The following is a 27991-nucleotide window of genomic DNA, read 5'->3' on the forward strand; positions in this document are numbered from 1 at the left end:
TCATCAATATCGTATCAATATCAATATATCAATAGTAATATCCACATCCAGTCTGTGATCTGTGTATGGCCCATCTGGATGGCAGTGTATGCTACATGCCAAAATGTAGGTATTGCTTGGTAATACAGAACATCAGTAGAATTTATAAAATTACTTCTAATATCTAACCATGTACATTTGAATCAGTGTTGGAATGCCAGTACTATAGGTCAATAAATTATATCAGTGGTGGCAATTCAGTTTAATTAACTTAATGCTCAAGCACACAATGCCAGCATCCCAGCTTTGTATTAAGCATGTAACCATTTTCAAACCCAGTTCCCTAACCACTCTGCTCCACAACCGACATGATGCTCTGCATATTACAAAAGGCTACACTGTGTTTATGGAAAAAATTCTTCATACTATTGCAGTAAAAATTGTCTTTATTGAGAACCATTAACTGAATCTTAAATAGTAAAAGACATAAAGTAGCTGGTATTCCTTCAAACATAAGAAACAGAATTAGCATAACTTGTTATGGTTTGTTAAATGACACACAAGGTAACAACAGCGTTGACAAGATGTATATATGTTACTACAACAGCTTTAAATACATTATTTTTTTCAAAACATTTTATGAGTTAATAAAAAGTGTCCTTTTGTAGGCATTCATTCATTAAAGCCATTCATTTTTTTCCCCATTGACATGGTAGTGTTTATGAGACCTTAATATCGGGTCTGGGCGGGCCACTCACTGAAAGATTTCCAAAAGAAAGGAAGAGGAATGTCAATGTCCAGCTTTGTGTTGCTCACTCTCACATAAGGGTAAACGCTCTGGGAGACCTGCCGAAGGAATTCAAAGAGCCCACTGCTGATCGAGTCCGACAAGTCTTTCGCCGTTAAGACCAGGTCCTGCAGGGAGGAGTTGACACTGTCGGTGGTCAGCTCGTTGTAGATCTCCTGGATCTTGATTTTGGCGCGGTCTTTGTACTCCCCGCTGGCCAGTCTGATGTCGTCGAGCCGTGCAATGATTCCCTGCAGGGGTCTGCGTAGACCCGCGTAGATGTCGTTGAAACGGGCTGAGAGTTCATCGAGGTCCGGCAGCTTCAGAGAGGCGATCAGCCCCTCCACATTTTTGATGAGCGACTGCAAAAAGTTGCTCAGCTTCCGAAGGACCTGCTCTAGCCGGACATTCCTTGCTTTCTGTATCAGGTCCACAATCCAGTTCTGGGCATCCCTCATGACATTCTTCACCCAGTCCAAGATATCAGTTCCTCTGACGTCCACGTCCAATCCAGGCACTGTGAACTCGATCTTTTCAATGACTTTAAGCAGAGATTCTGGGTAGGACTCAAGGATGTCGGCAATTATCTGGACGGTCTGGTCGATTGCCATGGTGATGGGACCGCTAGCCCTCTGGTATAGTTCCTGTCCGGTGAGCTTGTCCTGGAAGCCGGGCAGCTGGAACTTGGTCTCGCTCAGGAACCTGATGACGGCATCCAGCCTGACTTTGACGTCCTTCTGGTACTGCCTGAGCAGGCTCCTGATGTTGTTGGCCAGATTGCCGAGCAGATCTCTCAGATCGACAAAAAGGTCGTCGGCGGCCCTCTTGTACATCGCCTTGCCCTGGTCTTTGAGCTTGTCCAGGCTGGTTTGCAGTGCGTCCAGGCTTCTGGGGATCTCGTGGTATACCCTCTCGATGGTGTTGGAAAGGGTGTTTTTCAACTTCAGTGAGGCTCGGTTCAGGTCCATGCCAAACTGGGCGGTGTGGTGTTTGTTGGCGAAGTTAAGGACCGCACTAGTGATGGCTGGAACCCTCTCCTTCAGCTGTAAGAACATCTCCCCATGTGCATTGAGGTTCCAGCCAGTTTGGAGGGCCAGCTTCTCAGAGTTTTTCAGTGTTGCCTTGAAGCTCAGGAGATCCACATCTTTCTCGGGAGCAGACTGCACAAAAAGAAAATAAACAAAATGGTTTCCATCAATCTTGACCTTGAACACATACAGTTTAGTTCAGTCTGTAAGTATTTGGACAGTGACACAACTTTTGTTGTTTTGGCTCCGTACTCCAGCACATTGGATTTGAAATGTGAATTCAAGGTTAAAGCACAGACTGTCAGCTTTAACTTTCAAGTATTTGCATCGATATTGTGTAAGCCATGTCGGAATTGCTGTCCTTTTTATATTCATTGTTTCATTTTGAATCCAATGTGCTGGAGTGCCGAGCCAAAACAGTCAGTTCATTCACGTCTTGTATCACAAATAAGGTAACATGAAATCATTGTCTAACACAAAATGAAGTTTTGTCAGGAAAACAACTTGAATTTCAGTGTTTTATTCACCATTTTCATATGTTTGTGTATTTTGAAATATTTGTTCATTGTACCCATAAATGGCATTTATAGCAATAGGGGATTCCACCACACTTCCTGCAGTTTGCGATGAACTGAACCAACACGACAGGGGTTACAGCTTCACTTTTAACTACGGTAGGAATTACTTATTTGTGGGAGATTTATGGGAAATTGAATGAACGGAAGGTACACTGACCCAAAGCAACAAAAAATGTGTCACTGTCCAAATACTTACCAGTTGCACTGCAGGTCAACATCTAATTTCAATAACAGTTTTGAGAGAGGTACAGATATGTAGTCAACTGATGACAATAATAACTTTTTGAACTTACTAAAATTGCATATCAGTGAGATTCCTTGGATAATGTTAATCCATTGAGGAACTTCAAAGGCTTGATCAGAGACTTACCGCATAACGGGCAAACAGCTTTGCGTACACCTGGGAAGGGGTCTTCCGCTGTAGGAGAAGTCCAAGAAAACCAGATGATGGAGAAGAGACAGATGCACTGAGGCCATCTTTGCGGGAGGTATAGCGGAAGTTCGCATCGATGAATGTCGGGCTGGTGATGTCAACATTCAGAGTGTGGTGAGAGCTGTGGAAAGAGATGAATGTCAGTCCATTTGTGGTTAAATAATACACAGGACAATGTTATTTCAATGTTAACATCGATGATGTGAGTTAATAAGGGAGCACTTCCAGAGAAAAATGTACTTAACCCTTGTGTTGTCTTTAGGGTAAAAAATTACCCGGCGCTGTTAAACATCAGAGAAAACCCCCCAAATTATATTCTTTCAACTTGAAATTTGATGACAAAGTTTGCGATGAGTGACAGGTTGTTTCTTCATGAAAAATAGATTTGGGGTTTTAAATTCAATTAAGCTGCTTCATTTTAGTGAAGGCGGGTTTCTGACCCTTAGTACAAGGGGAGTATACAGAATGTTAAGACTATATACACAAGGATTAATCATAGTTTGTGTATACTTGTATACACGTTTGCATACTTGTTTTCCAAATCTGGAGTTTGTTCGGTTTGTTAATTCTTTCAGCCAGTTGAAATCATAGTTTTGATTCGGTAGAAAATCAAAACAGCTCTGTTCAGTGGAAAAAGTTATCTGTTTGGAATTTGTATATTCACCTGTCATCGGAAGAAGCTTGGCGCTTCGCTCTATAAGAGGCAGAGGACAAAAGTAAGTACCATAGAGATAAGCTTATTGGATAGTACATTGAACAAAATGTAAATGAAAGTATAATGCATAAATATTTTTCTTACGCTACAGAAAACAGTTATGTTATTATGTGCACAGTAGTCTTTACCTCGTATTGTGTGCATAGACGTGTTTCCAATCCACATTCAGGTCACTGTGAGTGAACTCAGAGTCGCCCTTGAGGCTCAGAGCTCCATCTTCAATGCGAGTCGTGGCAGTGGCTAAAAAATAGGGGGGAAAGATGTGAAGATGTTATACTCAAAACTTCAGCCACTGATAACAAGACAAATATGAATTTGTGGGTTTAGGTTAAGCTTACCATCCCAAGAATATTCCAGTAGTTTTATGGTGGACGTGCAGGAGGACTTGAGGGAAGAGACTAAGGAGGAGTCTTTGTTCTCAAGCTTCACATTCCAAGAGTTGCTGTAAATTGGAGATTCGACCTTGACCGTGGAAGACAGGGCACCGAAGTATGGGATGAACAGGCCAGTAGGCAAGTACAGCGATACCTCCGGAACCTCTATTTTCTGCTCAGGAATGGTGACTGTCGGCATCTTAAAGTTAGAGATGTGGTTTGCAACGTCAATGCTGAAGGACGGGACGGTGATTTCATGCTGAGGAACCTTCAACAGTAGGAAGGACATTTTTTTGGCGAGGTACTCTGTGTCAATGTCGATGCTGGGAACTTCCACTTTGGGAAGACCCGGCAGTTGGACGTCAAAAGCGGGCGTGCTGATGACACTGGGGACATTCAGGTTCTTGAGGTCGAGGGTGTAAGATGGCAACTGCAGACTTGTGAAAGGAACTTCAAATGATGGAATGGTAATTTCAGGAGGCACAGAGACTTCATCTGGAAATTTGATGTTTTCAAACCGCATGTCGATCTCCCTGATACTTAGAGGGATATCTTTTACCCAACTGGGCACCGACAAAGTGATTTCTGGAATGTTGAACGTGACCCCATTCTCAAATATTTTGGTGGGCAAAGCGAAGTTCAGTCCATCCATGTTCTTTGTGTATACCACATTGGTGGAGAGGGTCAGTGCCTGCAGCTGATCTTCGGCAGTTACCTCGTCAAACTTCAGCACATCCCAAACAGTCTTCTGGTAAACAGGTAGCTTCACAGTCTTCAGGAATGCTACATTACCTTCCACTGTATCAGTCAATTCCGCACGCACCTCAGTCTCATCATTGGACAGCATCAGGTTACAAGTGTGTATAACAGATATCACCTGCTCTTTTCCAGTCCAGGTGAACTTTTGCTTGTCTGCGGCAATTTCTAGGTCAATTGTCTGATCCATGCTTGCATCACCAATGCTGCTTGGCTGGGACAGAGCAATCTCCACCTTAGCTGTCAGTGTATGCAGGGGAATAAATTCAAGAGTTGCCTTAGCAGTGTGTGTTCCCTTAGTGTCAAAGGATCCGAAAGCAGCCATATTGTTGCTGCTGCAAGTCAACATCATGTAAACACGACGTAAGGATGCTTCCGTTGCCAGGTTTGTTTTCATGTCCACATCCCAAACATTGGTCTTCTTGTAGTCAAGTTTGGAGTTTCCATCTGTCTTTGAAGTGGAGCGCAAGCCATTAGCATTCAGATAAACATTTGCCTCATTTACTAGGGTGCCAGCAAAATTAACATGTCTCTTTAATTTTCCCTCAATTTCTCCCTTGGTAGAAGTCTCAACAGAAATGTAGGATGATAGTGCTTCGAGAGCTAAATTCTGTTCAATGCTTCCCTTCCCATTGACATCAATCGTGGGCAGGTGAAAGCTGTACTTCAGCTTCATCTTGGATGCCACATTTGGCTTGGTTTTGGTGTTCCCCATGAGCTCTTGATTGAAGTCCAACTGTAGAATGGGTAGCATGAGTTTGGCATTGGTTGCCACGGAGGCCTCTATGGTAGGATTTGAAAGACTGATTGTACTATCATGGCTTCCCTTAATGTTCTTGTGATCAACAGAGATGGCAGTCGCCAACTTCAGTCCTCTCTTCTTAGTAAGGCTTGTGGTGGCACCAAGCTTACCTTGAAGAATGTCAAACACAGAGGTTGAGGAGGCCGCAAGCCTGGCCACGATATCGGACTGGTTGTACAGGCCAGCGTTGATGTTCAAAGCGATCACAGAGCATTTGAGTGAAAAATCATAAGTCACGTTTCCCATGGCAGGGATCATGATAGTGTTCTGTGTTGTGGGTAGGGTGAATGTGGGCAGGGCCAGATCCCTGAGAGTTTCAGGAACATGCAGCACTGGAAGCGTCAGCGCAGGTAGCACAAGGGTGTAAGACGGAACAGAGAATCCAATCATTGGCACTCTGAAGCTGGGTGTGCTGACCTCCTTAGGGATGAGGAAGCTAAACGAGGGCATTTCCGCAGTGAAAGGAGAGACCTCGATATTCAAGATGGGGACAGTGTAACCAGGGACAGTGAAGATCCTTGGGGACTGGCGGATAGTTTCAATTCTGAATTTCTCAAATTGCACCTTAGCCTGGTTGTAAGAATCTGTCAGCAGATCAAATGCCTTGTCTCTTGCCAGCTCAAAGTTTGCACTCAGTACCTTAGCATTCTCATTTATGGTGCTGTAAATTGGCTCCAGGTCAAGGCCAATGGTATGCGAATCAGGGTTCTTCTGATACACAAGCTTGAAATCCATATCAAATGATTGCCGTGTGGTGCTCAGGAGGTTCTTCAAGCCAGTGTCTTCCCACAGAGAGAACTCTCTGATAGTCGGGGTTTTCATGTCGGTGTAAGGCACGTCCACCTCAGGTATGCTGAGAGGGACAGTCAAAAAGTCAAGATTTGCCTCACCATTAATTGCAGCATATATTCCCATGTCATGCTTGTTGTTATCTACTTTAAGGTTGTGGAAGTACTTGTACTGATTGAATCTGGCGAGGACCACCGAGTTTGCATTCTGTACTTCACAACTGAGAGTCACTCCAAAGTCATTCTGTAGGTCAATCTTTCCAGTCAGTTTCAAGGGGAACATAACCCTCAGGTTCTCTTTGTTTTTGCAGTCAAGTACAAGCTCAAATGGATGTACCAAGAAGTTAATTGAGTTTGACAGAGAGCCACTGACTCTTCCAGCAAGCTCAGTGTCATGGGAAGCCGTTAGCTCAAGTTTAAGGTCTTCAAAAATCCCCTTGCCATTCAAATCCATAACACTACTCCTAATAAATGGAGTCTCAGTCTCAGCGTGTGCTTCAAAGGTGATGTAGCTGAAGACAACAGATTGAGCTCTCATGTTATGCTTCATTTTCACAGTCTTACTGTCTGCCTCTCCTGCAAAAGTGAGCTTAGCTGTATTTAAGTTTATTGTGAACTCAAGCTCACTTTTGTAGGTGCCATCATCAGAGTAGTCCTGGATTGACCACTTCCCGCTTCCTGTTGTTCCAACAGTCATAGAGATGGTGCCTGATTCCAAACGTGTGACAGTTTTCTGGGTCGTTTTGGCCTGGCATGAGACATCAATAGATGGAATGTTTAGGTTGTGATTGTAAGTAGTTTCCATGGTTGCAATGATCCCACTTTCCATGGTTATTTGCACATTGTTTAAAATGTCCGCAGTGTACATTTCAGTGGTGGCCTTGGCAATTGTCTTTGCCATCACCTGAGCTGACGGGCCATTGAGTGTCACTGTCCCTTGATGGTCAAGTGAAAATGGCATGTTATTGAATTTTATAGTCTCACTGAGGACTAAGCTTCTCATGTTTGTTGCTGCAAGTTGGGCAGAGGCATCTAAATTGTATTCAAGGTAATCAAAGTAGTCAGACTTCCCCTCAGAGGTGAGGGAAGCTGTGAACTGTGGGGTTCTGGGATCGATTGTCGAGTTTTCCAGCTTCGCCTTAGTCAAGACGTTATAACAGGGAGAGTTAATCCTGAACTCACCGTACAGCTTGCCGAAAGCAGGTACCATAAATTCACTGGGAATTTCTGGCAGTTTGAGCTCAGGGAGCTGAAGCATGCTGATTTTGAAGTTTTCCAGATTGAGCTTTGGAATGTGAATTTCTGGAAACTTGATCTCTTCAAGAGTGAACTCTGGTAATGTCAGGTCTGGCAGATCAGACAGATACAGCACTCTGAGGTCTCCAAAAATGTCCTCCGGGTCAGGCATGGGCATTTCAAAGTCTTTGATCCTTTCAATAATTTCAATGACTCTCTGTTTGAGCTCGTCAAAGTCAATAGTGATGGACGGGACCAGGTATTTGTTCAGAATGGTGAATTCTGGGATAGTAACCTGTGGTGGGATTGTAATCTCATTAGATGTATCCATTTGTATCAGAATGCTTGGAACAACAAGGTCTGTGAATGGAACAGTGAATGAAGGAATTGTAAACTCTACCGTCTTCAGTGCATTTAGAACACTGTCAACAACTTCCCCAATATTTTTCAGGATTTCCTGGTCCTCAAGTAAACGATGAATTTCCTGAATGAAGTTATTAATCTGAGATGCAATGTAACTGATCATGTTGATGTAGGAATACCTAGCCCGTTCCAAGTGACGGCTAATTTCATTTGTAATGTCCATGTCTCTGATTCTTTGTCTCATATCTTCAAGGCTTTCCAGGAGTTTGGTTTTAACGTCATTTAAGAAAGTTGTGTCAATTACATCCTTCATTAGTTTGACCATCTCTGCAACCTTAGTATTTTTAAGTTGTTCCAAGTAGTTAGTAAGGGTTGCCTGGATTCCTCTAAGAAATTCTCTTGAGGCCTCAATTTTTTGAGGGATCTCATTTACCTCAATCTGGTCATTCACATACTGGATCATTTCACTGATTTTCTGGTTTGCCTCGTCAAGATATGCATTGTAATCAAACTCCTGAATCTTCTGTGACATCTTGGCAATGTACTCATTCAGATCATCCAACATTTGTTTGAAGTCCAGGGCGTTTAGGTGATTAATAGCATCACCTAGCGTTTGCATGAATTTGTCTGACAGCAATTGAAAGTCAATGGATTTTATAATGTTGACAACAGACTGCACTGTCTCTTGGAGTTTGTACTGTTTAATGAGCTCTGAAGCCTGGTCCATGAGGGCCCCGATTTTCTTGTCCATGTTGTACCTGGTAATCAGCTCCTTCAGTTTGGAAATTATCACGTTTATCTTGTCAGCAATTTCATATTCCTCGATCCAATTAAGTATTACATCCTTCACTGAGTCAATGACTCTGGCTATTTCATCAGTGGGAATGTTAGCTAGTTTGTCCAGGTGCTCAACCACATTAATAGATGTGATGTAGTCCCTGAGATCCTGAAGGAACAACACAATGTCAAAATTCTCAATTACTTGTCTCAGTTCTCTTATTTTCTCTTGCAGCTTCTCTTTGAGTTTGAATGTAGCATCAAGTTTCTGTAACCAGGCCATGCTGTTGTCTGTCAGTTTCTGCAAATCAACCTGTGTGACGATGTCTTCAATGGCATTAATAGCACTGACAATCGTCTTTGATATCTCATATCTGTCATCAAAGGCCTGCAGGTCATTCCCAATCTTGTTGAGAAAATCTGTGATGGCATCTGTCCAGGCTCCACTTTCAATCTTTCCCTTGATCAAAACTGCTAGGTCTCTGATTGTGGTTAGCAGGTCATTCAAGGCTTCTTCAAAGGCCACCTTCATGTTCTCCACAGCGATCTCCAAGCCGTCCAGCGTCACAGCATAATCCTGTGTGAAGGCAATCAGCCTTTCTTTAGCCTCCTTCAACTTACTCTCCAGATTCACGTCGTTCATGTACTCACCGACTCGCCTTGGTAGTTTGTCCAAATTAACCCTAAATTCTCCAACGAGCTGGTTGATGTCCACACTGTTCATGTACTCCTGCAGGGACTCGAGAATGCTCAAAAATGTGCCTTTCACCTTTTCAAAAAGGGCAGGAAAGCTCTCAATAAACGGCAGCTGAATGATAAGCGAGTCACCATTCTTGTCATACTTAAGAAATCCAGAAAGGCTAAATTCTTGGTTCTGGTCTGAAGCACCACAAGACATCCCAGCTTTGTTCAGAAGGTCTGTGGCCAGTGTTCCAGAGAACTCCAGGCCAATCATCTTTGGTTCGTTGAAAGCACTGGCTTCTTGGCTGTAAGCATGATTGTTCAGCTTAGACTTCAGTGTCCACTTCGTGGACTGCTCTTGTGGAGACAGCACACCTTCGATGTTGTTATCAATGTTGGTCTCAGCAGACGCGCCGCTGTCCAACCTGTGAGTGGTGGAGGCTCTGCAGTTGTGGGAGTAAGCGACGGCTAATGGCTGTGCCTTGAGGAGGAACTTGCTGTACAGCTGTCCCGTGAGCTTCCCATACAGGTCCAGCTCACCGTCGCTGTTCAAGACGCCATCCACGCTGAGGCTGAATGGCTCGGCAAGCGTACGAAGGGAGCCGTCGAGGCGGAGTGATTTGGAGTTGAGTCGAGCCTCGCCTTCGTATTTGGAGGAAAGTCCGGCGAATTCAAAGTCACTGTTGTGGTTCATCTGGGCTCCCAAGAGTTTTCCGGACGTGCTGCCTTTCACACTGCCAGCCAAGTCAGCATAGCTCATTTCGTATGTATGTCTGAGTTCCTTATCGTCTCCATAGCCCCCCTGCAGGCTTCCTTTCAAATTCAGCTTGTAAGGTTCAAGTCTGAGCACTCCCTCATTTTTAAATTCAACATCCAGAAGCTTGAGATTATTGCTGGCGCTCACACTTGCAATGAAGGGAATCAAGTCGACCTTGATGTCGTGTTTGTAGGACGTGTGATCGCAGATATAGTTGTCTGTCTGGGCCAGGAATTCCAGCGTCCGGGGAGTGACTGTGAGAGTGTGAGTATGCTCAGACTTCATATTCTTCATTGAGCCAATGAGATTGTTTGAGAAGCTTAGGCCTTGTTTGTTAGCCTTCAGGTTTGTTGTGCCCCTGGAGCTCAGGTCAAGGAGGTTTCCTTTGTACACAGTGTTCAGGTAGGCCTCCTCGTGCCCGATTTTTGCATCTACCTTTAGATCAGCACTGTTCTCAAGTAAGGTTCCTTTGGTGGTCAGGGAGAGAAGAGCTCCAGTAAAATCGATGCTACCATCAAAGATGTTCTCAAAGGTCAGAGGGGTGCACTGCAGGGTGGTGGTTCCACTGGTGGCCACGCCGTCCTTGTTGACATGCAGGGTGCCTTTGTGGGAACCCGAGCCAGCCTCAAGCACGATGGATCCATGCGAGTTGATCTCTAGGCCATTAGCATCCAGGGCACCGGAGAGGAGGGATGTGCCAAGGCTCTCTCCGATCTCAGCGTCAGACGTCACTCTGAAGGTGGCCGATTCACCGGTGATGGCAAGGTCGACTTTGCTGCGAAAGATCTTGGTGATGGTGTTGCACGACAGGGCGAGCTTGCCGTCCTTGAATGCGAGCTCTGCCACGTGTTTTAGGGCATCGTCGTTCAGGTTAGAGTTGGAAATCACCGAAATGTCACCATCTCTGTAGACCCCGTTTATGCTGTTCTGTGCCTGGAGAAGTGAGGAGTCGACCGTCAGCGTCGATTCGCATTGCCATGGCTCTGTTCTACTAATGAAGTTTGAATAGGCGTAGTTAAAATTGGCATACAGGGAGCGTGCCTTGAAGGCCCCATCCAAGCTGTATTCTCCTGTGCCTTGCTCGGAGTTGCCCTTGGACTGGGCTGAGGAATACAGGGACATATGCAGTCCCACAGGGCTGGAAACCTCGATTTTCCGACTACTTTTTACAGACATCTGGTCTTCCCAGCTTATTGTGTCCATGATGCTGAAGCTGCTATCAATGAGACTATGGCTGAGCGATCCATTCACAATCTGTGTATACTTCAGTGCATCAACTCTGATCATTCCAGCCCCTGTGTGAACAAAAGACAGACACAGATGTGTTACACTGAGGCTTTGTTGACACTTTTGAAACTGTATATAATAAGTATTTACCTTCAGATAAATATTTTTTCTGCCAAACTAGCCAATTTTTCAGAGATCCAGAAAATGAATTACACAAATATTCCATCACTTTTGATCAATAGTTTTTGTCAACATTGGCTTGGATGTAATTATTGAGTATTTTAAGGGCTTCAGATCAACTTTTGGTACCTTCGACTTTGTAAGACAAGATGTTGATGGGTGACTCGGCCTCAACTTTGAATTTTCCGATGAAGCTTGGGACATCCACAGTGTCGTTTCCGCCTGACACTGAGCCCTCCCAGTTGTAGAAGTTGCTGTTCACCTTGGCGGACACCTCAGCTACTCCAATCAAGGGCAGCGAGAGCTGTAAATCACGAGGAACGGTAAAAGAGGGGATTCTGTAGGTGGTGCTGGGAACATCCAACCCAATGTCAAGAATCTTGTATTCAGGAACAGTTATTGTGGTGGGTATGTTCAGGTCTTCTGAGGTCTTTCCACCCAGAGGTAAGGGGATGGTCAGGCTGAGCTTGTTTTTGTTGAACTGGTAGCGGAACAAGCCGTCACTATTGAACAAAGGAAGAAACAAAGAATCAGTGATCATGCATTTCAGTAAGTCAGGAGGCACATTTATCAACAAAGCAAAATACACCATAAACAGTTTGATGGACTTCCGTTACAACACAATATTCTATTACTATTAAATAAATGATCAAATTGATGGCTAATAAAGTGGTGGCACTTATAATGAAAGTAGCCCTCATGCAAATAATAAATCACTCACTAATTCAGGAATAGTTTCTCGGGCAGGGAAGGCAGGGTAAGTTCTGGGATACTTCTCTTGCTTTGGAGGTTCTCCCCTGAAGCTTTGTCCAGCCAGATATTGACTGCCTATAGACAGATAAAGGAATCAGAGAGGAATTGCAATGCAGTTTTTAGAGGAAACACAAAACAAGTCCTCAAACACATACTAAATAGCTTAACAACATTTTTTTTTCATTATACATTACATTACAAGGCATTTAGCAGATGCGCTCATCCAGAACGACGTACAAGGAAGAGCAGATCAAACACAAGTACAAGTGCGAAGAGGACCTGAGAGGACAGTACAGTTCTGAGTCCTAGTGTAACCATACAGATACAATCGGAACCCTAAAAGAATACATCAACTTCCAAACTAGCATACCACAGTTGGCAGCTAGAATACCCAGAGTACAACAATAATTTAATTTAATTTTAAGATTTCAATCTTATGAATGTACATACATTATGTGCTATGGAGCCAAAATTTCCACCCCCTGAGACATAAGACACAGATAGTTCTGTATCCTTACTACTGTCCGATAATTCCCCCTGTACACATTTATGCTCTTACCTCAATGGCTTTGGAGACAATGTGACGCACTTTCATGTCAGTCTTCGCCACCCTTTGGTCCAGAAGTTCATCAATGACTTCCTGCAACCGTGTTTCAGGGAAGTGTTTGGTAATCTCAGATGTCAGATCAGACTTCACTTCTAATTCAATCCTGTTCTCATCTGCAAAGGAAGACCATTGTTGTTCTTATTTAGCCCTTCAAAGAGCAGGTTTTCAGAAGTCCACTGGTGTTCCAGGACTCCACCATTGGCAGTTTCCAGTAGACATTGTTATGCTGACATTAGACTGTTCAGTTAAGAACATTTTTTATTATCAGATTTTTTTTCCCTTTTTCTCCCAATTTGGTAGCCAATTGGACCCTGTCTGATTCAAAGAGAGCTAGTATTAGATAGACCGCCCACACCGCGTCCCTCGGCGGCCGGCAGGAGAGCAACACGGCTTCTCGTGACCGTGATTCCGAGGCGCTCGAGGCGCTCGAGGTGCTTGTTTGTGCGGCGATCTACTAACCCTGCCAAGTCCCTCCCTCTGGAGCAGCGAGCCAATTATTGCTGCTCCACATGAGCCGGCCAAACTTGGCTTTTTGGCAGGACCGAGAATCGAACCCCGGTCCCCGGTGTGCAACTGCAGCAAACTGCAACCGCAAGTCTGCTGCGTCTTAGCCTGTTGCGCCACCGGGGCTCCGGTTAAGAACATTCTAATCACACAATGGGTTAACGTTCCATTTGGTGGAAATCATGTCAGCGAACAGGTAATTGCAATTGCAGCGTCGCGCCCCTGCATACCGTATCTGAGGATGGCTGTCTGCACAGAGGAGGTCTCGGGGATATTGACGGATGTCTCCAGCTGCAGAGTCAGGCCGTTGGCATTCTTCACCGTGGCAGTGGTGGCGGCATCAACATTCAGAGAGGGAATGGTCAGCTGGATCTGTAGCATACCCTCCTTCATCGCTTCCATTCTATTGATAAGAGAAAGTGGAGGAGGAGGAGGAGGAGGAGGAGGAGGAGGGAGAGGAAGTATGAGAGGTCGTGTCAGTGTGGTCCTCTGTCATAGAGGAGATGATGATCCAAATGATGGCTGGAATACATTCGAAACATATATAAATATATATATAAACATATATAGATAATATATAAATGATAAAACGTTCTCTTTGTGCTGCTTTAATCCCAGTTTAGATTGAGAAGGGCGACGGTGCATTACAAGACATACAGTGCATGCATGGATAAATAAAAGGTAGGTATTAAATGCTTTGTAGAAAGGAAAATAAACAACTGTACACAATAAACGTGAATTCCAAGATAGGAATATAAAAAAATGCTGAATTAAAAATAAGAAGTAATGATTCATTAAAAAAAAAAGCATTTGTTTACCTAGCCCGGCCGACCAGTGTCAACTGAGGAATGTTCTTGTTGGTAACGTCGAAGGTGAGGGCCCGCGTTCTCTTCCCTTTCAATGTGCTGTCAGTGGCGGCAAGCTGGATACCGACCTCCACATCATGATCGGGGATTTGGACGTCAGCAGAGAAGACGCTCTTGTTCCTGTGGTACTTCAGGGTGGCAGTGGCCTCACTGGGATTATTACCTGGATGGTCAATTTGTTTGATCAGTCAATTTGATGGGTACATTTTAAAAGTACACATTCTGAAAGGGTGTGATGCTGTGAATGATAGAGGTTTCTAGTTTACCAGTAGTATTCTGTAGACGGTACTGTACTGTACTGTGCGGAGTGACACATATCCCCCCCAGCCCAGACAGAGCAAAATGTTTTTTCTTTTTCTTAATTTTTTTAATTGAATGTCCCTTCTAGTGTAGTTTTTAGCATAATAAAATATGTGGTTGTTGAAATGAAGACCAGAGACTCATGTTTCCTACAGGGAAAACACACTGCAAGGTCTTTGGATATGATTATGATCATAAAAAACAGTACAGGCAACAGGTTTTATATTATGTGTAATGTTAATATTGATATTTAATACATAAAGAATGCATATTTTCCTGGAGACAGACGTACCCTCTGCCTTCAGTACAATCTTCACGGTATCGACCTTCTGCCGTGGTGACTCTTTCCCCTCCCGGGCCAGAGCGTAGGAGACGGTGGCCGTATACTCGTCAACATCTCCAGTGGGCTGAATCTCCAGTGCAAACCTAGAGGAACACCCCCTTTGGTTAACACTCGCATTCAGTAATAATTGCTTTCATGAACATCCACATTCACTAACTCCCTGTTTCTTTTACTCGATTTTGTCGGCAACAAGCTTCGATAACACCCTTCTTTAATGCCTTGTTTTATTTACAACCACTTTCAGTAAAAAAAAAAAAAACCACAGCAAATTTAATTGGCACCTAGCTTTATTGACGGACGTTTTTATATTTACCACTTAACATCCACTTTCATTAGCATCTACTTCCTTTTAAACGCATTCTCGTTATTGTCTGCTTCCATGAACTCTCCCTTTCATTGACACCTGCTTTCATTAACAATGATGTTCTTGAACACATGGTTTTATTGACCTTTCTTTAACATTGGTTTTAAGATAAACATCATTAGCTCCTATGAACAGCCAGCTACATTACACCCACATTCCTTAACTTCCACTTCAGACTTTTAGTAATACCCTGTTTCTTTAATACCTTTATTTAACTAAGGGACCTGAGATTATTTTTTATTTAAAAAAATTATTTTTCTTATTTCTTTTTATACAAGGGCATGAACGCAACATGAATGCATGCATGCCCCAGTGTGTCCAACTTACCTGGAATCTCCAGTTAAGGGGTAGTATGGAGCGGCATCAATGGAACTGGCATTGGAGTAGCGAGTTATGGTGCAGAGCTTCAGACCGGCAAAAAATGGATCGCAAGCAACAGAGTCGGTCCTGCCCTCTACCAGAGGGGGCACTATCTCAGTCTGGGTGGAGGACACAGACAGCAGTCTGTTGCTGCAGTTGCAGGGTGAGAGAGGAGAAGAAGAAGAAGAAGAAGAAGAAGGAGGAAAAATTATTCAAAATCAAGGAAAAAACCCTCAGATTCCTCAGAAGGAGTTAACATGGCAAGAGGGCAGAAGGAGGTCATCCCCCAACCCAACACAGCCCACCACTCCCAACCATTACATTACATTACATGTGCAAAGTGCATTCTCATAACCAGAGATAAGTCCCCCCAAGACGGAAGTACAATTTCAACTGCTACCTGTACAAAAAAGATAAGGACTAGGGCCTACTTGATGATCTAATTTTTAATATTTAATACAGCAACACGCAAATGTATGAATAAACTGCTTACCTAGCCAAACAAACCTAGCAACGGTATCATCCTAGTGACACAAGTAAATAACACAGGTGAACACAACAGTTAAGGTTTACAGGGAGGTAGGGAGGGACGGGGAGAGGTGCAGCTTGAAGAGGTGCGTCTTCAGTCTGCGCTTGAAGGTGCAGCCTACCTTATGCTGATGAGCTGGATATTGTCCTGGGGCGCTGGGATTGAGAGCTTGAGAGTGTTGCCCTGCATGGTGACCTTGGCATTCAGGGCACTCTCATGGTACGCAGTGGTGTGCATCTCAATGCCGGCCGTGACTAAGTCCGGGAGGTTAACGCCCATTTTCGTCACAAACTCCACTCCCAAGGAGGGCATGAATGATAGGGCCTTCTGCAAGTTTTTTTGGGGGAAAAAAACTGTTTCAGTTTAAACTGTTCCTGTCCAAACAAAAAAAAAACTGTTGCATTAAGCATAAGAAAATGTGATCCACTGGAACTTTCACAGGTTGTGGTGTTATCTACAATCCACAGCCAGATAGTTTTCGGAAGAAATTTAGGCAGAGTTCTTCACTCCAGGACACAATAGCAGCGTTTCCACCCGAGAATTGAATATGAATCCTTAGAAATGCGAACCCAGTTCCTTAACCAGAATGCTAGAGTAAGGAATTATTGAATTGGTTATTAAGTTTTGGCCTGCGAGTGGCACAGCTCACCATGCTGGGGGAGAATTGTATGCCTCCCTTGGCTCCACCGGAGAAGATGCCAGACAGGGAGAACTCCAGCGGGAGTCCTGCAGCGGTCGGCAGGGCAAACTTGTTGTCCATGAACATGTAGTGGGCGAAGGCGTTATTGTCAGTGCTGGACAGCAGTTCCACCATGTTCTGCGATGAGGAAGAGGAAAAAGTGGCAGTTGGATTGAGTTTGCCCTCAGGACAAGTCAAGTGGGCTTTTTAAGGTGTTGTCACCATTTGTGAATAGAACATTTTGGGGGAGGCGGAAGATTAATCCTTTTTAAAAAAGATCTATCAAAAAAAGGGCCAAGTGTTCACATCACATTAAATTAGTGTACATAGTGTACAGTGCGGTTCATAATTATTTGGACCGTGACACAAATCTAAAGGACTCAATTTCCAACATGGCTCGCTCCATATGGATGTAAATCCCCATAAATTACAGTGGTCTGTCTTTCCCTTATTTCAGAATGACCAATTTCCCAGTATGTAAGCACCAATCTTGCATGAAATATATACAGGTGCAACTTCAGACTAAGCTACGCTCTGCTTGCTAGCTCACATTCAGGATCACTAACAGTGTCATATTATATCTCATTATACTATGGTCTGGGTGGATACTCAATTCTGATTGGCTGGAACAGTTTAATGTACAGGTAGTTCAGTTCAAGTTTAATCAACATTATGAATTCAAATGCTGCCTAGCCAGATGCTAAAAAGTAGCAAGCATATTAAACAACTTTGCAAGTGCTTAGTGCAAGCAAAAAAGTGTATATTTTGAGGGCAAATTGCCCTAACCCACTCCACTTCCACGTTGAGTGGTTCTTGACCTTGGTCTACGCTCATGTTTAAACATGCCCTCCAGCCGTTCTGAGGCACGGACAGATCATTAAGTAAAACAGGTAGTGCTTACGTTGGCAGGCAGGAGCCAGAACAGGATGTGGCTATACATTTGAACACTGGAGGCCATTTGCTTAAGCTCGCTAGCCTTCATGTACCCGAGTTCATTTCCCATGAACCTCAGGTAGGCCAAGTTCTCAGGGGTAGCCTGGGACTCAAGGTTCGTCAACAGCTGGTGGAAGTTTCGGCTGATTTCCCTCACAAGGTCGTCCGAAACCTAAAGAGGGGAAACAATAATAATAATACAAATTTAAAAATAAAGACATTTGCCAATTCTGTGGAGGGAGTGGGGGGGGGGAGAGAACATAGATAGAGTCCTTTCCAGATTCTGGAAACAGTCACACATCTTAAATATAATTAGTTGCTAATGTGTAAAAGTATAAAAACTGTTTGAGTATACTGTCAATTTAATTCTTTAGGTATTTTCAACCTTTCTCAAAACTCAGTTTCTTAAATAAACAGGGTGTAGTTTTTTTTAAATGAGTCAAAACAAATTTATGGAATGTATGGAAGAGCTGGGCTGTCACAAAGGGTCAGAAGGTAGAGTGTTGATTGCTCAAAAAGTGTCCTCATAAAATCCTATATTGTCCTCTAAGTGACGGAAGGCAGAAATGCAGGTTTAAAAAAGAAACAAGAAAGCATATGTTCCTATAAATGATTCCTAGACAATATAGAGAATAGCACCTGTCTTTTCATTCTCTCATTCCTCAGGGGTCCCATCCAGTTTTTCAGAACATTGTGCATGCTGTCCGGCATTTTATCTCCAACCCAGTACATGGCCTTTGACGCTGTGTCAGGGAAGAATCCATCGTCCCCAAATAGGGATTCGATTGTTGGTCCCAATTCTTTCCCCTCCAGACCAACCTTCAAGCGACAAGCAGAATTGAACGCATTTACACTACAAGCGTAGCTTGTGACAAATTATTCATCACTACACACGTTATTGATGAACAGACATTATAACAAGTAGTTAACAAAATATTGATTAACTGTCCAATGGTTTACATACTTCCAATGTAATGGAATTTGAATATAACTCGTAATGTGCTCACTAGCATGGAGGTTGTGACAAAAAAAAATGTTTTGTCCATGTTTATCCATACCTCAAACATGTCAAAGTTGTATCCAAAGGCATTCAGGGTCGTGGCCAGCATGACCTCTCTGGGCATGGAGCCGTCAAAGATCACGTTGCTCTCCGCCAAGGTCTGAATGGGGATCTGCGATGGCGTCTCCACCTTGTAGTTCTGCGACAACGAGAACATGTCCAGAAACCCGGGCCTCACCTCGTTCTCCAGGGCCTCTTGGAGCTTCATCTTCAGGCTGTAAGGAGTGATGGATAAAAAGAGAAGGTGAAGACAAGGCATCGTGGGCGGGAGGCGGAGCGTGGCGTCAGACAGAACGCCTGACTTCAGACTCCTGAAAAGGCACATACTCTTCGGATTTGCTGTCTCTGCTCTCCAGGATGTTGGCGATGTGGGAGACCACAAAGGATCTGATCTGGTCATCCAGGAATACATTCCTCAGGCTGTCGACCACGTGGGGAATGGCCAATGGCACGTTCTTCATGAGCAGCAGATAAGCAGCAATGCGTTTTGGGATGCTCTCGTCTTCTCGGAACACCTCGGCAAGGACGTCGACGACCTGAGGGAGTTTGAAAGAAAATGCTTAATAAAAATAGTTTTGTTTTTCTGTGGTTGTTGGATCACTTTTTAATGCAGACTTGCTTAAGAGGAATTATTGAAGCCCAGTGCAGATGATTTTGTTTTGTTCTGAAACAAGGGCAACTAAAGTGGCTCCATGAAAGTGGCTTTAAAAGTTATGTACAGCGAAAGACCTTTGGCGGATAATTTACTCAAGTTCAATTTTATGATTTGTTATGATTATGATGATTATGATTATTATTATTTGTGGTTTCTAAAGGATTAATGAATTCACCTCTTTATCAATGTTCATCTTTCTCAAGGCCTGGATGGCAGCCTTTTGGACCTGGTGCGTGGCGGCTTCATTTCGCACGCACTGCAGGATTGTGGACTTCAGGGTGGGGCTGGCAGCCTCCATGGCGGCTCCCATGTTGCCGATGACCTGGGGAGGAGGCGAGGTACGACGGCAAGTTCAGTCTTTTGGGATTGCATTACTGTTTAAAGACAGTCCTCAGATATTCCTCAATTAGGAAACACTTCACTTGAACCCGTCGTCATATGCCCGACACAACGCTGAACCTCTCTATCTGCATGGGTGTCAACTACGCCACGCTACACTAAAGGGCGGCCTGTAGCGTAGTGGTTAAGATAAATCACTGGGACCCGCAAGGTCGGTGGTTCTAATCCCGGTGTTGCCACAATAGGATCCGCACAGCCTTTGGGCCCTCGAGCAAGGCCCTTAACCCTGCATTGCTCCGGGGGAGGATTGTCTCCTCCTTAGTCTAATCAACTGTGAGTCGGTCTGGATAAGAGCATCTGTGTCTTTTTTCCCCAGACTGACGGTTGATGTGAACATTATCTGAAGCTGATGACCCGTTTCTACATGATTGAATGCATTACACTGCTGCCACACAATTGGCTGATTAGATAATCGCATGAATAAATAGGTGTAATAAAGTGCTCAGTGGGTGTATGTACAGGTCAGCAGTGTTATTTCAGGCATCTGAAGGGCAGTGTTAGTAGTAGCATCATCCATGTCCATGACAAAGGGCTCTGTCTACAGGAGTCCCTCTGTAGAGGGCCTATATAATACCATTTGAATGCTGTGCTTCCTTATGCATTTCACTATGGTGCATTACTCTGGTTCGAGTATAGGATGTGTTAGCTTACGTTGAGAGATTATTGATGAAGCAGTCACACTGGCACTGACGCTGGCAATGCTGTCAGCTAGATCAGGCCCTGTTGCTCAAATGAATCAGGTGAATGCACTTATGTTTCACCTACAGTGTGTGAGAACATGGGCTCGGGAAATGGGACGCTTACCCTCAGGGTGAGGAAGGTCCGGTCCTCATCACCGGAGCATTTGTCGCCCAGCAGAAAGGTCATGAAGTCTGACACATCCATAACCTCAGGGGTGATCTCTCTGTTCCCCTCATAGAACCTGAGGTTGAGCACAAAAGGCAACGTTCATTATCAAACAATTGCGTCAAAATAAAAAATAGTGGGTTTGATTCCATGCATGTGCATTGCCTTTTTTTTACACAGCAAATGGACTGTATATTTTTTTACTGTAAGTCACTCTGGCTCAGTGGCTGTGATTATTGTGAACTCTAATACTCCCATCACATCACATAAAACTCTGTGTGAACGCGTGCGGACGCCGCAGACGTACTTCTTGACGCTGTTGCTGAGTCCATACATCATGGCCTTGTTCTGCCTGTTCTGGGCCAGGCTCAGCAGGTCCCGGACCCTGGCGGCGGTGGGCTGGGGCATGAGGCTGATGCCGTAAACCATGGCGTCCGCCTCCATGGCGTTGTCGCCGAAACTAAGCAGGGCCTGCAGGATGGCGCTGACACACTCGGGCGTCCCGCACTGCGGCAGGGCCTGCCAGGTCAGGACGTTGGACACCTGCGTCATCTCGCCGACCGCCTGGCTCAGCGTCTCGTTGTTCAGCCCGCGGAGTTGCGTCACCAGCTTGTGGAAGAGAGCGGCCCTCTGGGAGCCCTGGTCGGTCTGGGCCAGGTCCTTCAGCTGCCGCAGGGTGGCCAGCATGGCGTCTTTGCTCTGGGCGGGGGCTTTGCTCTCCGCGTAGTCCATGGTCAGGAGCTTCATGTTCGCCGGGTCTGGGGAACGGGGACATTTGGAGCGGTGGCCGGTTAGAAGCCAATTCAGGCTCATGGAGAGTGAAGGGAGAACCGCAATAGGTAATCTCGAATTATTATTTTTTTTTTCTCCCAATTTGGTAGCCAATTGTACCCCGTCTAATTCAATTAGAGCCAGTATAGATACATCCCGTCCCTCGGCGGCCCTACGGAGAGCGACTCGCCTTCTTCAAGCCGTCTCGCCACATTCTGGTAACCGTGATTCCAAGGCGCCCGAGGCGCTTTTTGTGCGGCGATCTACTAACCCTGCCAAGTCCCTCCCCATGGAGCAGCGAGCCAATTATGCTGCTCCACGTGAGCCGTCCAAACATGGCTTTTGGCAGGACCGAGAATCGAACCCCGGTCCCCAGTGTGCAACTGCAGCGAACTGCAACCGCAAGTCTGCTGCGTCTTTAGCCTGTTACGCCACCCTTATACCCATTCCCCGTTTCCACTCTATCTACCCTATGTACCCCTACCCAATTTCTACCATCCCTTCACATGTTAATTATAGTGACAATGTATCTCTGGGATCTTATGGCCCAACCATTGCACTTCTCATTAATTGCAACGTAGGATGTTGCCCGAACTGTAGATGTGACAAATAAATATGGATTATTTCAGCATAACTCATATGGTTGCGAATGTTAAATGAGTTTGTATTGGCAAATTCACAAATCTGCCAAGTAAGCAATTATTATGGAACTTACCAAAGTCGAAGTATCTGTTATTGATCTTGCCGGAGTCCAGCAAAGTCAGGGTCTGTTTAACATGTGATGTGATGCCATAGGTATCCCTGTTTCAAAGATAGAGAGAGAGAGAGAGAGAGAGAGAGAGAGAGATTATTATAACAATACAGTATTCATTTAAAAAAAAATACATCATTAGCCAATATTAACAACGATATTCGGTAATTCCAAACAAAGTAATCTTACTGTGAAGCGTGAGGACCAGGTGAAGAGAAAGGAGGGACTGCATAGCCAATTAGGAGTGTGAAATGATTCAGGTAGCCAATCAGGAGTGGGGAAGGATTCAGGTAGCCAATCAGGAGTGTGAAATGATTCAGGTAGCCAATCAGGAGTGGGGAAGGATTCAGGTAGCCAATCAGGAGTGTGAAGTGATTCAGGTAGCCAATCAGGAGTGGGGAATGATTCAGGTAGCCAATCAGGAGTGAGGAAGGATTCAGTGGCCAGGGGCAGCTTTATGGTAAGTTAACAGGGTGTTGTGGTAAATAGGGCCATGGGATCTTTAAATTACCACAGTGAGTTCATTATCTTATCGCAGGAGTGTCAGACATTACCCCGCGAATGACCTGAGAATACCTGGAGACGAGACAGCCAATCAGGGCACCGCGGAACTTACTGGTGAGAGAAAGGCAGGAACAGGTGCTTCTCCGTGCAGATGGCCTTGATCATGTGCTTCCTCCTGTTATCGAACTTGTAGTCGCAGGACTGATCGCTGCTGATCAGTTTGGACAGCGGCGTGTTCTGGAGAATCGGAGACAGAAACTGTCAGTGAGCACCGCGTGATCCCTCAATTCAGTGGAACACTGAGAGGGTAATTTTCTCCATCGTCTGTGTTAAACACTGTCATTCATTCATTCATTCAATATCCTAACCCGCTTATCCTGAACAGGGTTGCAGGGGGGCTGGAGTCCTTGCTGTGAGGCGGCAGTGCTACCCACTGCACCATCCATGCTGCCGCTAAACACTGTCAGTCACGCTTTATTTCATATTGTTATGAAATATGAGAATGATACAAACATATTATAGAAATGTTTTTGAGAACAATGTCCAGTAATACAAAACGACATTTGCACAGTTTTAAGAAAATATTATTATTGCCCAAATTAACAATAACATTGACATTGGCTTTGCTGTGCTATTTGGGCAGGTGGACTAATCAGTCCCAACAGTTGTACAGCAGTGCCCCCTTGTGGCCGAAGCACTCACCATTCTGGAGATGAGGGCCAGAGGGCTGACATAGTCGCCCATGGGCTGGAAGCCCTTGCAGGTGTTCAGGTCCCTGGTGATGGTGACGTCGATGGGGATGTCCACCCTCTCGTTAACAGTGACCTCAGTCCTGCACTGTCCGTGGATGGTGGGCTGTGTGGGGCGGGGCAGTTATTGAAAGACATAATGAGACACGAAGCCCTCTACAGCCTAGCTAGCAGTCATTGTTAACCTGATTTGGTTTACAATGATGTTGATGTGATTGCTTTACACATGATGCAAGCTACAATCACAAACAATCCGCACTTAATGTTTTGCTGAGGACGACGGTAAAAGATTCAAACATTTCAAACACATTGCCTGCGAGGTGAATTGGTGTTGTATGCCATCACCAGGTGTACAAGCTAAGCAGAGTAAGTACTAATCTGTTGACATGTGACCGGTAGCCGAGGGTCAAACATTAACCCTTTGAAGAGCAGGTTTTAAAAAAAATTCAAAAGTCAGAGTTTTAAAACTTTGTTGCCTTCCATTACCAGTAGTGACCATTACATCAGAATTAGAATGTCCAGGTAAGAACATTCTAGCCACCTATGTGTGACCTTACACTTTTAGAGGGTTAACAATTCATCTCTCAAAGTGGAGAGTCTGAGGTGTAGGTCCAGTGTGCTTTTGCTGTGGCCGCACTGAGCCTGGAACAAACTGCCTCTCTCTATCAGCAATGCACCATCCATATACCTATATAAACCTTCAACTCCCAGCTCAAATCTCACTTCTTTTCCCTTGCTTTTAATTCAACATGAGAACTGTCTTTGTTGTTGTTTTTTCTTGTATCTTTAGGTATTGTTATTAGTACTACAGTACTGTGGATTTTGTTTTTCATGGTTTTTCTTTTTTTATGTATATAGTAATTAGAAATTGTACAGCACTTTGGTTGATGGTTGTCCTTTTAAATGTGCTCGATAAATAAATATGACTTGACTTGACTTGAGTGGTGACAGGGGTGTTGGTGTGACCGTACCATGTTCCCGCTTTCCTCGGACACGGGCACCAGGAGGCCTGAGATGATGCCCCTCTTCACATTCAGGATGTTGGAGGGCTCGTCTGGCTCTGGATACAGGCTCACCTGGAAGTTCTTTCCCACCACAAACCTCAGGAGGTTCCTGGGGGCAAAGGGAACAGGGTGTTAGGGGCGACTGACCCTAGGCCCAGGGTGGGTGGTGGGGTCTAGGCCCAAGGTGGGTGATGGGGTCTAGGCCCAAGGTGGGTGATGGGGTCTAGGCCCAGGGTGGGTGGTGGATTCTAGGCCCCTGCTAGGCCCAGGGAAGGTGGTGGGGTGTAGGCCTATGCTAGGGCCATGCTAGGCCCAGGGCGGACGGCGGTACCCACTTCTCCATGGCGGCTTTGAAGGCGTCGGAGCCGGTGGAGGGCTGGTATACGGGCAGCCCATCGGCGTCGGTGACGGACACTTCACTCAGGGAACACTCCTCCGTGCGCAGGATGAAGCTGCATGCCTGAGGGACCTCCATCTCCACCTGAGCGAGGAAACAGGTTCACATTCACCTTCACATTCACGAGTTTGAACACCGTTTAAACGCTGAAGGCCACGCCTCACCTTGCAGGTGATACCTGATTTACAGTTTAAGAACAGAGTTTGAACATAACCGACGTTAAACGTTTAAACGCTGAAGGCCACGCCTCACCTTGCAGGTGATACCTGATTTACAGTTTAAGAACAGAGTTTGAACGTAACTGACATTAACGGTTGAAACGCTGAAGGCCACGCCTCACCTTGCAGGTGACCTTGGGACCGTTCTTCCCATTGGCCGTTCCACTGACCCCATTCTGGGCCTCTGCCTCGTACTGGTACACATACTTTTTGAAGTTCCTGTACTTTGTCGCCACTGCACAGAGATAACAGAGAAACAAAAACACCACACAAATTCACTCTGGGGTACAGCTTCCAGCAGACCTCATAATCAACTGATGATAATCTCCTACATCTGGAAGAATGCTTGACATTACTGCATTACGATCAAATATTGTGTACTGAAGAAACCGGCTGGCACTGGATCCCTATTTGTCTTTAACTTTGACTGACAAATTAAGAGATGTTCTGTTCTGCATTTAGTGTATATTATTGTGTGCAGGGCTCCCCAACCATCTTCTGTAGGTTTCCACTCCTACACTGATTTGGCACATTTGATTCTACTACTTAGCAGCTGAATGAGATCTGCAGCTGTTGAGTGAGGTGTACTTTGTTAGAGTTGGAGTGAAAACCTACAGGACAGTAGATCTCCAGGAGCAGGGTTGGGCTGCCCTGATTCACTGTGTATTTCTGATCAGTGCTATGTGCACTCTCAGCCCACACGGGGGCGCTGTTGTCAGTTGGGATCAGCAGGGGTTGATCATTCATGAAAAACACCCACAGTCCATGAGTCGTCTTCCAAATCATCACTTGCACAAGAGAACTTTGGACCGCACTCCCCCCCCCCCCCCGCCCCCCCATTTGTCTGATGACAAATTGTCAGCTCCACTGAAATAGCGAAAACAACCCCATGAACGCCCGTACCAGGGTCCAAATATGTTATCTTGGCAAATTTTATCAACCCCAGATTACAGATTATGGTCGTGACATTCCACTTGCCTCTTTTCCTAATGAGTCAGGGTGACCAGTTGCTGCTGTTTGTAAAAGGAGATTTAGGGGCAATTTGATTGAGCCTTATACATTCATAAAAGGGATTATCAAAGTTAACTACAGGATATTCTTCAGGTGGAGTTGTGTTAGCAGAATGAGGAGACATAAATATAAATGAGCAAATGATAAATTCATTAGGAAGTATTTTGGAGAGTGGTCACTGTGTGGAATAGCTTGCCAGGTCATGTAGTCGAGGCAGAAACTAGACACTATGTAGCCTCTAGGCAAACTAAGCATTAGGTACACTTTCTGGGGTAGGAAGAGGTGAGCATTGCTGGGCTGAATGGCACGTTTTTGTCATTAAATTATGTTATTGTGTTATTATCTGATTAAAGGAGGCTACCAAGATTACTGAGACCTGTCACTCAGATTTATGGCTGCTGTCCAGGAGGTGCGAGGACTTACACAAACACGTTGGGGTCTGTTCTTCACCGCCCTCATTCCCTTGCTCTGCAGAGAAAACAAGAAGCAATCCATTTCTGTGAATTGTCTCCAACATTACTTACAAGGCACAAAGATTCCCCATCTAGCCCTAGTGTTGGCAACATCTTTGCCGGAGAACCGATTTATCTAGGCAGGATTTAGCTTCCACCATTTACCGCTGACAATTAACTGCATATACCAATCCTTCTGCTCACTCTGAAATCCACAGCAAAAAGTGTATATACAATAGAGGGTCTATATTCGATTAAATATCACACATGAAATCCTCCTAAAACCCAATCTATAAGAGTCTCTGGTCTTAATCTCAATAACCATATATTCTACTGTGCTGAAACCTACACCAGAAGGAATGTTCAATAAAAATGAAATAAAGAATATTTTAGAAAATATTTTCAATGCAACATTTTCACTTCACTGTCATTCAAGACATTTGTATTAAGTCAAAAAATGTAATTACTTTGCCGGGTCGCAGGAGGATAGGTGAAGTCAGATATAGACAGACATAGCCCTTTTCCACCCTTGCTCTTGACCACAGCTAAAATTATTTTTTTGAATGTTTACTCAAAATTCCAATGTTGTGTTCTAGAACTCCATTGCTTTCAATTCCCACCGGTGATTGTTGGTCTACACCTTAACGGGCTTTGAGCTAAATGGGGCGAATAGCCTGTCTTCAAACATTTGTATCTTCATGTACATAGATAAATATAATTTCTGTCCATTTTTTATCTTGATATTTATTTACTTTTTGCATATTACCACACGGACAAAGAAAGCAGAATAATTGCTTTCCACCCTTGATTCTAGCATAGATATGTTGACACATATTTTAGTTATCGCACTCTTCAGGATGCAAACTCATGTTTCATGCGCAGTGTACAATTTGCATGAGAACGACAGGAAATGCAAACCTTTCTTTTAAATGAAATGCTAACATCAAGACAAAATAAATGCTTATTACTTATGTCTCTGACATCCTTTAACCCTAGTCTTAAGATTTTGTATACTCCTCTTGTCCTAAGGGCTTTCACTAAACCCCTAAAATAAAGCAGCTTAATTGAATTTTAAACCCCAAATCTATTTTTGTTTGTTGAAAAAAGATAATTTAGGTTGGGTTGTTTAACATATTGGCGGATATTTTTTGACCCTTAAGACAGCACTAAGGGTTAACTGTTCCCCCTAACCACACATACACACATCAATCAGGCTGAAGAGCAGACTCAGTCAGAGATACACAGGCATTTCAACAAGATAACATAAGACGGAAATTACGGTCTAGCACTCGGTTGACCGGACCGTAAAAAAAAAAAGGTTAAGATTGCGCGGTCGACGGGAGCGAGCCAGTGAACAGCATTAACCTGAGCTGCAGTAACTGGGTCAAGGAACTTGAGTAAAGAGTTACTTACGGGCGAAGGCGTAGGTGCTCAGGAGCAGCAGCAAGCAGAGCTTTGATTGACCCATGACGGGT

The 27991-nt window shown here is 44.5% G+C and overlaps 1 protein-coding gene across 1 annotated transcript; it reads right to left on the reverse strand.

The window, feature by feature from the left end:
• Nucleotides 1-407: 407 nt before the first annotated feature.
• apoba (apolipoprotein Ba) lies at nt 408-27984 on the reverse strand. The gene is made up of 29 exons (XM_061242932.1): nt 27930-27984; nt 26488-26532; nt 25176-25288; nt 24774-24919; nt 24406-24547; nt 23388-23540; nt 22798-22922; nt 22146-22231; nt 20967-21417; nt 20618-20735; nt 19590-19736; nt 19069-19295; nt 18758-18974; nt 18339-18518; nt 17668-17871; nt 16737-16904; nt 16209-16414; nt 15526-15708; nt 14784-14917; nt 14144-14354; nt 13556-13728; nt 12774-12934; nt 12183-12289; nt 11591-11964; nt 3859-11349; nt 3649-3760; nt 3470-3499; nt 2743-2926; nt 408-1926 (listed from the first exon to the last, which is right to left on the reverse strand). Exons 1-29 carry the CDS (start codon nt 27982-27984, stop codon nt 709-711), a joined length of 13161 nt encoding a protein of 4386 aa, XP_061098916.1. The 3' UTR covers nt 408-708.
• Nucleotides 27985-27991: the final 7 nt, after the last annotated feature.

Source organism: Conger conger, chromosome 1, assembly GCF_963514075.1.
Source record: "Conger conger chromosome 1, fConCon1.1, whole genome shotgun sequence".
In the NCBI taxonomy this organism is placed as follows: Eukaryota; Metazoa; Chordata; class Actinopteri; order Anguilliformes; family Congridae; genus Conger; species Conger conger.